The sequence below is a fragment of the Oncorhynchus masou genome, chromosome 17 (assembly GCF_036934945.1).
Source record: "Oncorhynchus masou masou isolate Uvic2021 chromosome 17, UVic_Omas_1.1, whole genome shotgun sequence".
Classification (NCBI taxonomy): Eukaryota; Metazoa; Chordata; class Actinopteri; order Salmoniformes; family Salmonidae; genus Oncorhynchus; species Oncorhynchus masou.
This window is the reverse complement of record NC_088228.1, coordinates 16,489,217-16,503,397: the sequence shown is the minus strand read 5'-3', so window position 1 is coordinate 16,503,397 and position 14,181 is coordinate 16,489,217. Positions and strand designations below refer to the sequence as shown.

Here is a 14,181-nt window from a genome sequence, read left to right as displayed (position 1 = left end):
ATGTATTGCAGGTTACAGAAGCCTCCGGTTGTACTATGAATCCCCACTCATCCCTGTTAGATCTTGATGTGTTGGCTCTCTATGTATGTACCTGTTTATAATCCACAGTGTGAATATTGTTTTCCATAAAGTTAATAACCCCCCTAAACCGAAATATGAAATGACCTCTTCCCCTATCGTTAAAGCGTGAGATACATTTTTAAAACCAGTGATTTAATTCAGAATATTTAGTACCTACATTTTAACACGTTATAATTCCAAAATGTTTACTATTTCTTACAGATAAAGGGTCCGGTTAGCCCCGACCATTATCCGTTTCCAATTCACCAACTCAAAGACGCTTTCCCGCTCCATCATAACTCCGTAAGTTTTCCCCTCCCTGTGTAGATCAACCGTCCTGCATGTACATTCTGGGTATGCCCACATCATTAATTAATAAGATCTGTAGAAAACTGTTTAGCCATAGTTAAAGGCCTTTCATAAAAAGGCTGTCATGATTGCCTGTGCCACATGTTTAACACGTATTGCTTGTTACCGAATACTACTGTTGTACATTTAATATCCACTAGCAAATTTTGTCGCATTTGCACAAATTCTGTCATGTTACTGTGGTCTTTTCAAATGTCAATAAATATGTATGTAAAGTGTACGTTTGTTTCACTGTAGATTTGTTTAAGCCCTCCTAGAAACACCTAATTTCATCCCACAGCATTAATTAATAAGCTGTGTAGAAGCTGTTTAGCCATAAGTAAAGGCCTTTCATAAAGCGGCTGTCATGATACACCTGAATCTGAAATTACCTTTAGGATCTTTTCTTTGGGGTTCTAATCTCCCCAGGTGTACATGCACTAAAAATCCTTAGGCTGGAGCCATCTGGAAGCTCTGTGCCTGTACATATAAAGAGAACTCAATAGGAAACTAGGCTGAGAAACATTATTTAGATGGCTGTTTAATTGTTGTTTAAAGCCTGAAATGGACACAATGCCAGGGGACCTTGTTTCTAACACACACACACACACACACACACACACACACACACACACACACACACACACACACACACACACACACACACACACATTCCTTGTTTCTAACACATTCCTTGTTTCTGACACACACACACACGCACACACTCCTGCTTCATAGATAACAACCATAAGGACAATAAAACTGGGGGTGGGGGCCATACACATTAAAAAGTTCAAACACTCAACCCCCCCAGTTCAACCAGGCCCCTAGACATCAATCACCATGACTACTTCAAAGGATGCCATATAGATATAAAATAACACACACCCTCTAACACGTGACCACAGGACCAGGATGGACGGGGCCGGAGGCCCATATTTGGACATGCACACGTCATCATGACGCAGGGTCATAAATCAATTACTTTGACGCGTGCCGTCTACTTTAATCTCTCTGGTGTTGTACCCGTAAAAGTTTACAGTAATGTAATGTGTAATGTCATTGTAACTGATCACAAGACAAATAAAGTGACCAAAGGGGTCACATTCCGAGTGTAGAATATTACCACCAAAGGTATTTTTCATTGTAGTGACACCAGCAGAGCGTTCAGATCCATGGGAAAGCCAAATATCGTTGCCCCACTGTGACCTCCAGAAGTTGGCATCAGCCAAAATTGAGTGAGACTCTTGAAAAAAGCAAAAATCTGTTTGAAATTGTTTAGCAAATAAAAATAAGGCCTTGTGCTTCACACTGTTTCGTAACCCCCTAGCATTAAGAGATAATATAGACAAAGACAAAACAACAAAGATTATATAAAAGTATAAACTGTAGTAGGATGAGTCAAAGACGTAGGAGCAGTGAACGTAAAGGATAAGGAACCGAGATCTGCACCATTTAAGTCAATTTAAAGTGAAAATAACTTATTCCATAACCTTTGAAATTCAACTCAACTGGAAATTATGTTCAAGACCAAACCAAGGGTTCTTGTAGAAAGAGAGACTAAAAACCCTCTTTAGTGTAATCAGGAACTATTCTGAGAAATAAAACAAGAAATAATAATTTAAATAAAAGGGTACCTACTATTTTAAGTACATATGAAAACTGATCATAAAATAATTGAATAACAAAATGTTTTACATATAAACGTTCCTAAGACCTTTTTTGTAAATAAGTATTAATAACTAAATAGAACAATAACCGTGTAAAGTCAGAGCAGACCTGTATGCCCTTTAAAACAGTATCTTAGTTACTGTATACATAAAACATTAATTCAGCTTTCAATCTTCTTCGTAAGTTTGTAAACAAAATATGTCTTCTGGTCAGACAAGAACAAACTAATGAATTGAAATACCTGAGTATTCCTGAAAAATAGTCACCTGATGCTTGTTAGGTAAACCACATAAGGAAAATGAGAATACCATGGCTGAAACCATCAACCTGTTCCTTCTGGTGAGATTTTAGGGAGGAATATGGATTTCTGAACCGTTGATGAAACCTCGTCCTCCGACGAAGTAAGCAGCCTTCCCCTCACTTCGTGCTATCTTGATTGTTGGCCACAACTTGTTCCTTCTTTCTATATCTTCCGGGCTGAGATGCTCGGCGAAACGCATACCATGGCTCTGAAGGAAAGCGTTCTTCCTAGCAGCTTTCCAGACAGCATCCCTGTAGAATCTGGTAATGAATAGGATGATGATACCCCTGGGTCTTGAATCGTTTTGCTGTTGCTCTTGCCGAGGCGATGCACAACGTCGATGGTATCACCAACTTTGTTCTTCTCTGCAGGCAAAACTTCTTGGCAGATACGGATCGCCTCTCCTCGCACATCTTCATTCTCCACCTCTGGCAAGCCGTAGAGTCTCAGGTTCCATTTTCTTGTGTATTGTTCCAGATCAGTGAGACGTCGATCGTAGACATTGTTATTCTTTTCCACCCTTTTTTCAACTTTTGCCACTCTCGTTTTCACATCCTTAATTTCACCACATGCAAACTCCAGTCTTTTTCAAGCCTTCGATAACCATGGTGTTCGCGCCTACCATTTTCTCAATGGCGTCACACCTGGAGTTGATGATTAACTTCTTGAAACTCCCCATCCCGGATCCGGGATCGTGACTAAAGCCTCAGGCTCATTAGCATAACGCAACGTTAACGATTTCTGAAAATCGCAAATAAAATGAAAATAATGCGCCTACTCTCAAGCTTAGCCTTTTCTTAACCTCATGAAACTCCCCATCCCGGATCCGGGATCGTGACTAAAGCCTCAGGCTCATTAGCATAACGCAACGTTAACGATTTCTGAAAATCGCAAATAAAATTAAAATAATGCGTTTGCTCTCAAGCTTAGCCTTTTCTTAACAACACTGTCATCTCAGATTTTCAAAATATGCTTTTGAACCATAGAAATTGACTAATTTCTGTAAGAGTATGCAAAGCTAGCATAGCATTTTGTGTAGCATGTAGCACGCAACATTTTCACAAAAGCCAGATAACCAAATAAATAAAATCATTAACTTTGAAGAGCTTCGGATGTTTTCAATGAGGAGACTCTCAGTTACATAGCAAATGTGCAGTTTTTCAAAGAAATATTATTTGTGTAGGACAAATCGCTCCGTTTTGTTCACGTTTGGCTATGAAAAAACCCTGTATACAGTTATAGCCTGAAGCTCATTAGCATAATGTAACGTTAACGATTTCTGAAAATCAAAAAATAAAATGAAAATAATGCATCTACTCTCAAGCTTAGCCATTTCTTAACAACACTGTCATCTCAGATTTTCAAAATATGCTTTTGAACCATAGAAATTGACTAATTTGTGTAAGAGTATGCAAAGCTAGCAATGCATTTTGAATAACATGTAGCACGCAACATTTTCACAAAAACCAGATAACCAAATAAATAAAATCATTTACCTTTGAAGAGCTTCTAATGTTTTCAATGAGGAGACTCTCAGTTACACACCAAATGCGCAGTGTTTCCTGAAAGCGTCTGTGTGTAGGAGAAATCGTTCCGTTTTCTACATTGCGCCTGGCTACTGAAACGAACCGAAAATGCAGTCACCTACAACATAAAACTTTTTCCGGATTAACTACATAATATCGACCGAAACATGGCAAACGTTGTTTGGAATCAGTCCTCAAGGTGTTTTTTCACATATCTCTTCATTGACATGTAGTTCGTGGAAGCTTGCTTTACTCTCTGTATTGTTTGGAAAAATACTGGCAGGTGACTTTTGCGCACCAATTTCGGCGCAGGACACCGGGCGGACACGTGGTAAATGTGGTCTCTTATGGTCAATCTTCCAATGATCTGCCTACAAATACGTCACAATGCTGCAGACACCTTGGGGAAACGACAGAAAGGGCAGACTCATTCCTCTTGTGTTCACAGCCATATAAGGAGATCATGACAAACAGAGCCTCAAAAATCCTTGTCATTTCCTGGATGCCATCTCATCTTGGTTTTGCCTGAAGCTCACGTTAAAGGGCACGCACAGAGAAGATCTTTGTATTTCTGGACACGTCAGAGTGTTTTCTTTCGAACAGTAGCAATTATATGCATAGTCGAGCATCTTTTTGTGACAAAATATCTTGTTTAAAACGGGAACGTTTTTCATCCAAAAATGAAATTGCGCCCCTAGAGTTCCAACAGGTTAACAATACTGTCATCTCAGATTTTCAAAATATGCTTTTGAACCATAGCAATTGACTAATTTGTGTAAGAGTATGCTAAGCTAGCTTAGCATTTTGAGTAGCATTTAGCACGCAACATTTTCACAAAAACCAGATAACCAAATAAATAAAATCATTTACCTTTGAAGAGCTTCGGATGTTTTCAATGAGGAGACTCTCAGTTACATACCAAATGCGCAGTTTTTCCTGAAAGCGTCTGTGTGTAGGAGAAATCGCTCCGTTTTGTACATCACATTTGGCTACCGAAACGAACCGAAAATTCAGTCACCTACAACGTCAAACTTTTTCCGAATTAACTCCATAATATCGACCGAAACATGGCAAACGTTGTTTGGAATCAATCCTCAAGGTGTTTTTTCACATATCTCTTCATTGATATATCGTTCGTGGAAGCCTGCATTCTTCTCTGAATTCTGTGGAAAAATACTTGCAGCTGACTTTTGCGCACCAATTTCGGCGCAGGACACCGGGCGGACACCTGGTAAATGTGGTCTCTTATGGTCAATCTTCCAATGATATGCCTACAAATACGTCACAATGCTGCAGACACCTTGGGGAAACGACAGAAAGGGCAGACTTACTCCTCTCGCATTCACAGCCATATAAGGAGACAATGGAAAACAGAGCCTCAAAAATCCTGCTCATTTCCTGGATGCCGTCTCATCTTGGTTTTGCCTGAAGCTCACGTTCTAGGGCACGCACAGAAAATATCTTTGCAGTTCTGGAAACGTCAGAGTGTTTTCTTTCCAAAGCTACCAATTATATGCATAGTCGAGCATCTTTTTGTGACAAAATATTGCGCTTAACACGGGCACGTCTTTTTATCCAAAAATGATATAGCGCCCCTAGAGTTTCAAGAGGTTAAGGAGAGGGTAGCCACGATGTCAGAGTTCATGTTGGGTTTTTTGGAGGGTGGAGGTTTGCACGGAGTAACCGGTAAAGAGGGGAATTCGTCATCTTCAGCATTCGAAAGCATGATATTATCCATAGGCGAAGCGTAGTTATGGCAGTTGTCTATACGTTTCTCTCTTGTTGATTAGCAATATAACGGCTAACTTCTTCCTTTCTTTTTTTGTCACGACTTTGCATGGACATGCTGAAATAAATGATCCAATTACCATTCCAGTCACGTGAAAGGTCTTATATTTTTAACAAATAAAAATAATAATGACTAAACTTTTTTTTTTCACAATCTTTCTGAAGTTTGGTACGGAGCTCGGTAAAAAAAGCGTCTGTTCAAGCAGCCATCTTGGCACCTGCCTCTATGTCACGCCAATAAGGTAGGCTGCCTTGATGCGCTCTTGTGAAGGACCTACCCATTTTTCATTTTAAAGGGACCATCCTCGCTCTGACCTATCAGCCAATCACATCCCAAACTACTGAAAATCGGAGTGCGCTTTTAAAAGACAACAGAGACTTGTAGCGTCAAGTTCGGAGGATATGCACGCACACCTATGGAGGACCTTTGATTGATAACCACGTCGAACTTAGCATATCTTTCATCATTCTCCGTGTTTGTATTTGCAAGGGAGAACAAGAAGAAATAGTCCGTTATATTTATAACTCATCTATTACATTTGGAGAACGTCTTGGAAGTAGCTATTGCATAATTTCGAATACCCGTTCTAGTTGGGAGAAGTGACTGCAAAGATGCGACTTCCACTTACATTCATTCTGATTTGCGAGCTTTGTTGGGGTTTTAAAAGGGGTAAGTGTTTCCGTTGCTCACTTTTCCATTCATTTATTGTACAATATGTTCATTTTACCACAACATTCTCTACTATTGTGACTGTTGTGAATATAAGGGTGTTCATAACAAATGAATAGTCAGGTGGGAACAATAACTACTTAAATATGATCCCCAATTAGAGACAACGATTACCAGCTGCCTCTAATTGGGAATCATACAAATCACCAACATAGAAAATAATAACCTCGAACCACACATATAAATAATAAACTAGAATACCCCCCAGTCACGCCCTGACCTACTACACCATAGAGAAACAAAGGCTCTCTATGGTCAGGGCGTGACAATGATTTACACTTTTACTTTTACTTTTGATACTTAAGAATATTTCAGAAATTCCATTTACTTATGATACTTAATATCTAAAATCAAATACTTTTAGACTTCTACTCAAGTAGTATTTAACTGGGTGACTTACTTTTACTTGAGTCATTTTCTATTGAGGTATATTTACTTTAACTCATGTATGACATTTGGGTACTTTATCCACCACTGCACACACACACACAGTAGCCTATGTACTGTATACTGTGGTTTGATAGTGTGTGCAACTTCCTCTTTCTTCCCTCTTGTGTTCAGCTGTGGGACAATGAGTCAGACACAAATAGACTGAACTCTACACATTTCATCTGTGCTCTAGTTATGTTTGTACCCGTAGAGTCATGATGTTTGAAAAGATCCACCTTTACAACAGAGGAAGATACATACTGTATATGGACATAGCATTCCAAGTACTATATTTACCTTTAAACCACACAGATTATGGAAAAGCATTTGCAATTGCCAGTTCAGAATTCATTTGATTTTTTTGTCACAATTCATGCTATCACATTAAGGAAATTAAACGGCAAAAATGATTGTCATTTAAGCATTTCTGTTAGATTCTTTTTAATGTGTCAATGTTGTACTGGATGGTACCACGGAAATTAAATATCAAACACACTTTGTTATTTATTTATCAAATTGGCAGACAATATGCATACTCAATCATGAAAATGCTATATATTTTTTTTGCATTTCAAATATAATTGTGTCACAAAAAAATGCTTACCCATTTAGGAAAAGGAATTGCAGACATGATATTGATTGATAATTTTATCATTTGCATTTCCAATTCAGTTTCGGAAGCAAAATGCTTCAATGAACTGCCTCTATGTCACTCCAATAAGGTAGGCTGCCTTGATGCGCTCTTGTGAAGGACCTACCCATTTTTTCATTTTAAAGGGACCATCCTCGCTCTGACCTATCAGCCAATCACATCCCAAACTACTGAAAATCGGTGTGCTTTTAAAAGACAACAGAGACAGACCACTTGTATTGTCAAGTTCGGAGGATATGCACGCACACCTATGGAGGACCTTTGATTGATAACCACGTCGACCTTAGCATATCCTTTATCATTCTCCGTGTTTGTATTTGCAAGGGAGAACAAGAAGAAATAGTCCTTTACATTTATAACTCAGCTATTACATTTGGAGAACGTCTTGGAAGTAGCTAGTGAATAATTTCGAATACCCGTTCTAGTTGGGAGAAGTGACTGCAAAGATGCGACTTCCACTTACATTCATTCTGATTTGCGAGCTTTGTTGGGGTTTTAAAAGGGGTGAGTGTTTCCGTTGCTCACTTTTCCATTCATTTATTGTACAATATGTTCATTTTACCACAACATTCTTCACTATTGTGACTGTTGTGAATATAAGGGAGTTCATAACAAATGAATAGTCTATAAATGTTTGCTTTTTAATATGTTTTGTTGTAGACATGGTCATTCAGTTCCAGCGGTCGGGAGTGGTCGGTGAGGTCGAGCAGGTATTGATCAACGGAGCCGCTCTCTCCAGCTGCGAGAAAGACGTCAACGGCATTCTCCGTGCTGTATTGTTGGGCAACTACAGCGTGTCTTTTCAACAGGCGTTTGAGATAGAAGAAAATGTCAACAACACCATGACAAGTAGGCCTAATGCATAACTGTATGAACTTACTGAAACACACCCATACAGTACACAAACCAAACCTTTTGAGAGCACAGTTGCCTTGCTCAAGGGCACAATGGCAGGTACCTGAGACCTGACACTTATTGCCCATGCTGGGACAAATCTACCTCCTTGACTGACAAGGTTACATTCATTCTTAACCAATCCTTTCCTTTTTTCCCATCCATGACCAGAAAATCATACTTACCAGTACCTGCGTGTGCATGAAAGCAAACTGGACGGATTTCGAGTAGTGCATTTGACTGACCGGCTCCTGGTTGACGGGAATGAGTTCCTGACTCTGGACCGAAACACAGACACCTGGACAGCCGAGGTACCACAGGCCCTAGCGCTCAAACGCCTTTGGGACCAGGACACTGAGCGCACGAGGTTGGAGAGGATTCAACTCCATGAGAGCTGTGCCAAACTGATGAAGGAGCTCACACATTCTGAGCCCATCACCACTGGAGGTAATGTCACAGGGGGGGCCTACTTGGTGACACTATGTTTACAGTGTACATTGAAAGAGTAGTGTATAGATTAGAAGGCAGTGTGTAGTGCATGGAGATGTGTGGAACATAGGCTTAGCGTCAACTGGTAAGATGCTTCAGGAGGATGGTTGCTAGCAAGGCAGAGGTTCTGGGTTCGAGCCTTGGTGTGAGCCAGATGTCCTTTGGAGTGGTGCCTAGTGACAATCTACAGTTGCGCTGGGGTTTGTAGTGAATACTTTTTTTCATAACCCATTAAAGTCCTCACCTTAAAAGGTACATAAAGTGCAGAGTATCAAAATCCTGAGACACTTGTAAATGCATTTTTTTTAGTGTGGTGCAATAGCAGATAAGGTTCTGTATGACACTTCTGAATTAGACATGTTCAGTTAAAACAAAAAGTCATACATAAATGGTAGAATAACGCTGTTTTATCAAAATAGAGTCAGAACACATCATCAAATACATTAAGAAATGCATTTTGATCATTAGACAAATTACAGTCATCACTGAACAACGATGTTACATCATTTACTTTAAGAATTCTGACAGTTGTTCTTTTTGCTTGTGTGCCATTATTGCTGGCAGACTAGCCTAGACCATACTTAGAGGGAGATGGAGAACCTTCTAGTGCCAAGTTCAAGTGGGTTTATGCAGATAGAACTTTTTAGCTGTTAATTATTTTCACTCAAAATCTATTTAAAAATATATATAACTTTACAAACATGTGAAGAACCATCTAAAGATCTATTATATGTGACTCATTTCTGATTAAAATGTCAGATAGAACCTTATAGTCCCAAGGCCTCTATTTGTAGATTTGTTTTACTTGCATAGAGACTTGACTTGCAAAATTGTGACTCGACTCGACTCGCTCTTTGACTGCACGACTTGGACTTGACTCGAACCGTTCTACTTGGGACTCAACTAAAGACTTGGACCTTGTGAGTTGAGACCTGCTTGTGATTCAAATAATAGTGACTTGGTACCACCTCTAGAATAAATACACAGTGAATAACGAATAAAAATAAAGAGTAATAATAACATGCCTATACACTGTATGTGTGAATGTGAAGCTTGTGTTGGGTGTAACAAAAGGCATAACAACTCAAACACCCTCAGGCCTACACGCCACAAAATCCACAGATTGTTCCCTTTCTTTAGTACCTTGTTTAATTAACTAGTTATGAAGCAGGTGAATCAGGGGAATTCCTGTTGTGTTTTCAAGGAGGGATGTCCATGCTGGCTGCCCTTGCTCCTTTGCTAGCAGGCCTGGCCTTTGTTGCCCTGGTTACCACAAGCTTCCTCATCTTTAAACAACAAGGTGAGCGACATTATAAGGCATACCATACTGGTTAATCGCTTGTTGTCCCCCCTGATCTTTAAAGAACCAATCAGGGGTATTTACAGAATGGCTTTCATAATCTGTATTTAAACAACACATTTTAGATCAAAGTGACAGTTATGGAGAAAGGTTATTGCATGTAATTACATGTTTATGTACTTTATACTTTTATGTACAATTCTATATGTGACTTTGGATCTTTGATGGTAACATTATTGTGCTGTATAAAAGTAATTGTGTACATACAACCTTCCCCATGACAACATGTACCTTTTAGAATGTATTGACACCCCTTGACAAATTCCATGTTTTGTTTCAGGCTGAATTCATCTGCACACAATACCCCATAATGACAAAGTGAAAACATGTTTTTAGAAATTGTTGCAAATGTATTGAAAATTAAATACAGGTCCTCCGGGGTGGGGCAGTGGTTGAATGGTTTAAGGCACTTTATTGCAGTGCCAGCTGTGCCACTAGAGAACCTGGTTCGAGTCCAGGCTCTGTCGCAGCCGGCCATGACTGGGAGACCCATGGGGCACAATTGGTCCTGCATTGTCCGGGTTAGGGGATGGTTTGGCCGGCAGGGATGTCCTTGTCCCATCGCGTTCTAGCAACACCTGTGGCGAGCCAGGCGCATACACGCTGACACGGTCTCCAGGTGAACGGTGTTTCCTGCGACACATTGGTGTGGCTGGCTTCTGGTTTAAGTGGGTGTTGTGTCAAGAAGCAGCGCGGCTTTGTTGGGTCGTGTTTCGCACAGCTCTCGACCTTCGCCTCTCAACCAGCAATGAGACCAGACTGTAACTACCAATTGGACACCACGAAATTGGGGAGAATTATTAAAAATAATTTAAAAAAGACAATGAAATATCTCATTTACGTAAGTATTCACACCCCTGAGTCAATACTGTAGAAGCACCTTTGGCAGAGACTACAGCTTTCTACAGCTTACAGTCTTTCTGGGTAAGGGTAGCCTAGTGGTTATAGTGTTGAAAGGTTGCAAGTTCAAATCCCTGAGCTGACAAGGTTCAAATCTGTCTTTCTGCCCCTGAACAGGCAGAGTTAACCCACTGTTCCTAGGCCGTCATTGAAAATAAGAACTTGTTCTTAACTGGCATGCCTGGTCAAATAAAGGTTTAAAATAAAAGTCTCTAAGAGCTTTAAACACCTGGATTGTACAATATTTTCACATTATTCTTTTTAAAATTCTTCAAGCTCTGTCAAGTTGATTGTTGATCATGGCTATACAGCCATTTTCAAGTCTTGCCATATATTTTAAAGTCAAAACTGTAATTTGGCCACTCAGGAACATTCAATGTTGTCAACAGAAGTGAGTGCTTCAAGGCGGTAGTCATTGTGGCATGAAGCCTTTGAGTTCTTGTGGACAGGAATGATGGTGGTCATCTTAAAACATGAGGGGATTACAGCCTGGGACAAGGAGAGGTTGCCATGACCATGAATATGCATGCCAGCTGTTCTGTGCTCTTTTGAATACCTTGGGACCCGGCGGCCTTGCGGGTGTTGTCCTGATTAAAGACCTTTTTCTCGCCGGCCTCGGAGAGTGAGATCACCAAATCCTCTGGGTTGGTGACGACCCTCACACCTGGCACAATGTTGTTTTTGTCAAAGCTTATTGTTATTGTTATTACAGAGTGAGACCATGCAACTTACTATGTAACTGGTTAAGCAAATGTTTACTCCTGAACTCATTTACCCATGCCTTAACAAAGGGGTTGAATACTTATGACTAAACATTTTTTTATTAATTTGTTTAAATAAAATCCCAAATATTAATTTCACTTTGATATTATGGGGTGTTGTGTGTAGGCCAGTGACAAACAAATCACAATTTTATGAATTTTAAATTCAGGATTTAACACAACCAAATGTGAAAAAAACTCAAGGTATGTTCATTCTTTCTGAAGGCACTGTAGCTGGACTACAGCAGAGCCAGTAGATAATGAGTCTTGTTTCTCCATCTCTCTTTAGATCCCAACGTTTCAGGACGCCCTGGAGGTAAGAATGTTTTCACTTCAATCTCATTCTCCCCATCGGTTTCTCGGTTAACAGTAATATGAAACGATTAATAGAAGATGAAATATTAACAGATGGGTTTGTTGGTTGTCTGGGCACTGCTGCTTCTTCAACCACACCCTGTAAACATTAACATGACTGGACACAGCCTCTATAATAGTTTCCTTATGTTTTGATGCTACTGGCCTCTGTGTGTTTATCTTACTGGTGTGGGTGTGTGTCTGTATGTCTTACACAGGTAGTTCCCTTTTTGTCAGAAGTGTGATTCCTGGGGCGAGGGTAGTATTCATGATCAGAGTATGGTGTCATCACCTATGTAATGCAAGGCCTCATCCTGACAGTGAATGATTGGGATTCCACGCTTCCTAGACATTCCTACATTAGAAAGATGCTGTTCAAACATGATCAGCAACATAGTGAGCAGCTGTTTTGGTAAATCCTGATTGTGTCCCAGTTGTACGTCTATGTCACTTATGCCATTAGCACACGAGTGATGTGTATGTTCATGCACTATCTGCATTGCACAATAGAAATATAGATCATGGGAATGGCCAAATTGACCACTATAGCAGAACAGTAATGCAAAAGTAGACGGAACCAACAGTGAGAGAATGACGGACACTTGAACCCTACACTGCTGTAGTGCTGAGTGGTTATAACTGTCTCCTACCACAGGAGGTTGCTGGTACCTTAATTGGGGAGAACAGGCTTGTGTTAATGACTGGAGTGGAATAGTATCAAATACATCAAACATATGGTTTCCAGGTGTTTGATTCCATTCCATTTACTCCGTTCCGGCCATTATTATGAGCTGTCCTCCCCTCAGCAGCCTCCTGTGTCTCCTACCACCTGTTGGGTGCATGGGTTTGTGTTCACGTCTTCTTACCGTTGTCTCATCTCTCATATCTCACATTTCCCATTTTGGCATAGTGACTGTTGCGTGGCTGAGGTAAACACCAGTAGTGAACTGTGTTTATATGTCTAAGGTATGTTTTACGTCTTGATAAAAAGTGTGTTTGTGTGCGTTTCTTTTCCCTCCCGGCAGGTGTCCTTTGCTCCATCGTCCACTATCCTCAGAACGTCACAGAAACACCTTGTCCAGGAAAAGGCTATCAGGTTCTCTAAAACCCAAAGCTCCTTTCCCAATCTACTTCTGATGTGAACTGGTCACTACACAGCAGTGTGGTCACACCCTTTCACCTGTCTTTGTGCTTGTCTCCTGGTCTGTTGCCAGTTTGTCTTGTCAAGCCTACGAGCGTGGTTTTCCTAGTCTCTTTTTTCTAGCCCTCCCGGTTCCGACCTGTTCTGCCTGCCCTGACACTGAGTCCGCCTGCCTGACCATTCAGCCTGCCCTGACACTGAGCCCGCCTGCCTGACCATTCAGCCTGCCCTGACACTGAGCCCGCCTACCCCCCTGTACCTTTCGGACTCTGACTTGGTTAATGCACTTCCTCGACCTGCCTATTGCCTGCACATTGTATTTTAATAAATATCAGAGGCTCGAACCATCTGCCTCCTGTGTCTGCATCTGGGAAGCCCTCTGTTGTTATAGGTCTGGTGACCAAAATACCTTGGTTGCTTTCGCATTTCCTATCTTCCCACTCAACATGTATGTTCACTCCTCCTTAATATGGTGGAAACTGCAAATACACATTTTGGGGTATGGGCATTGTAATTCAACAATATATGTTCCCTGGTCCGTCCAACTCTCTGGTCCCTGTTTCTCCCTGGGACTTCTACCAAATAGGGCTATCTTCTGTATACCACCCCTTCCTTGTCACAACACAACTGATTGGCTGAAACACATTAAGAAAGAAAGAAAGAAATTCCACATATTAACTTATAACAAAGCACACCTGTTAATTGAAATGCATTCCAGGTGACTACCTCATGAAGCTGGTTGAGAGAATGCCAAGAGTGCGCCAAGTTGTCATCAAG

At 40.5% G+C, this 14,181-nt stretch overlaps 1 protein-coding gene across 1 annotated transcript; it reads left to right on the top strand.

Annotated features, from left to right (window-relative positions):
• Positions 1-6,049: 6,049 nt before the first annotated feature.
• On the top strand, positions 6,050-13,749 carry LOC135558613 (uncharacterized). The gene is made up of 7 exons (XM_064992550.1): positions 6,050-6,364; positions 7,631-8,009; positions 8,166-8,354; positions 8,571-8,846; positions 10,093-10,188; positions 12,199-12,225; positions 13,289-13,749. Exons 2-7 carry the CDS (start codon positions 7,952-7,954, stop codon positions 13,366-13,368), a joined length of 726 nt encoding a protein of 241 aa, XP_064848622.1. The 5' UTR covers positions 6,050-6,364; positions 7,631-7,951; the 3' UTR covers positions 13,369-13,749.
• Positions 13,750-14,181: the final 432 nt, after the last annotated feature.

Coding starts and splice junctions, on each gene's coding strand:
- LOC135558613 (XM_064992550.1), top strand. CDS start 7,952: ATGCGACTTCCACTTACATTCATTCTGATTTGCGAGCTTTGTTGGGGT. Junction 8,847..10,092: donor TGAGCCCATCACCACTGGAG/GTAATGTCACAG, acceptor TGTGTTTTCAAG/GAGGGATGTCCATGCTGGCT. Junction 10,189..12,198: donor CCTCATCTTTAAACAACAAG/GTGAGCGACATT, acceptor ATCTCTCTTTAG/ATCCCAACGTTTCAGGACGC.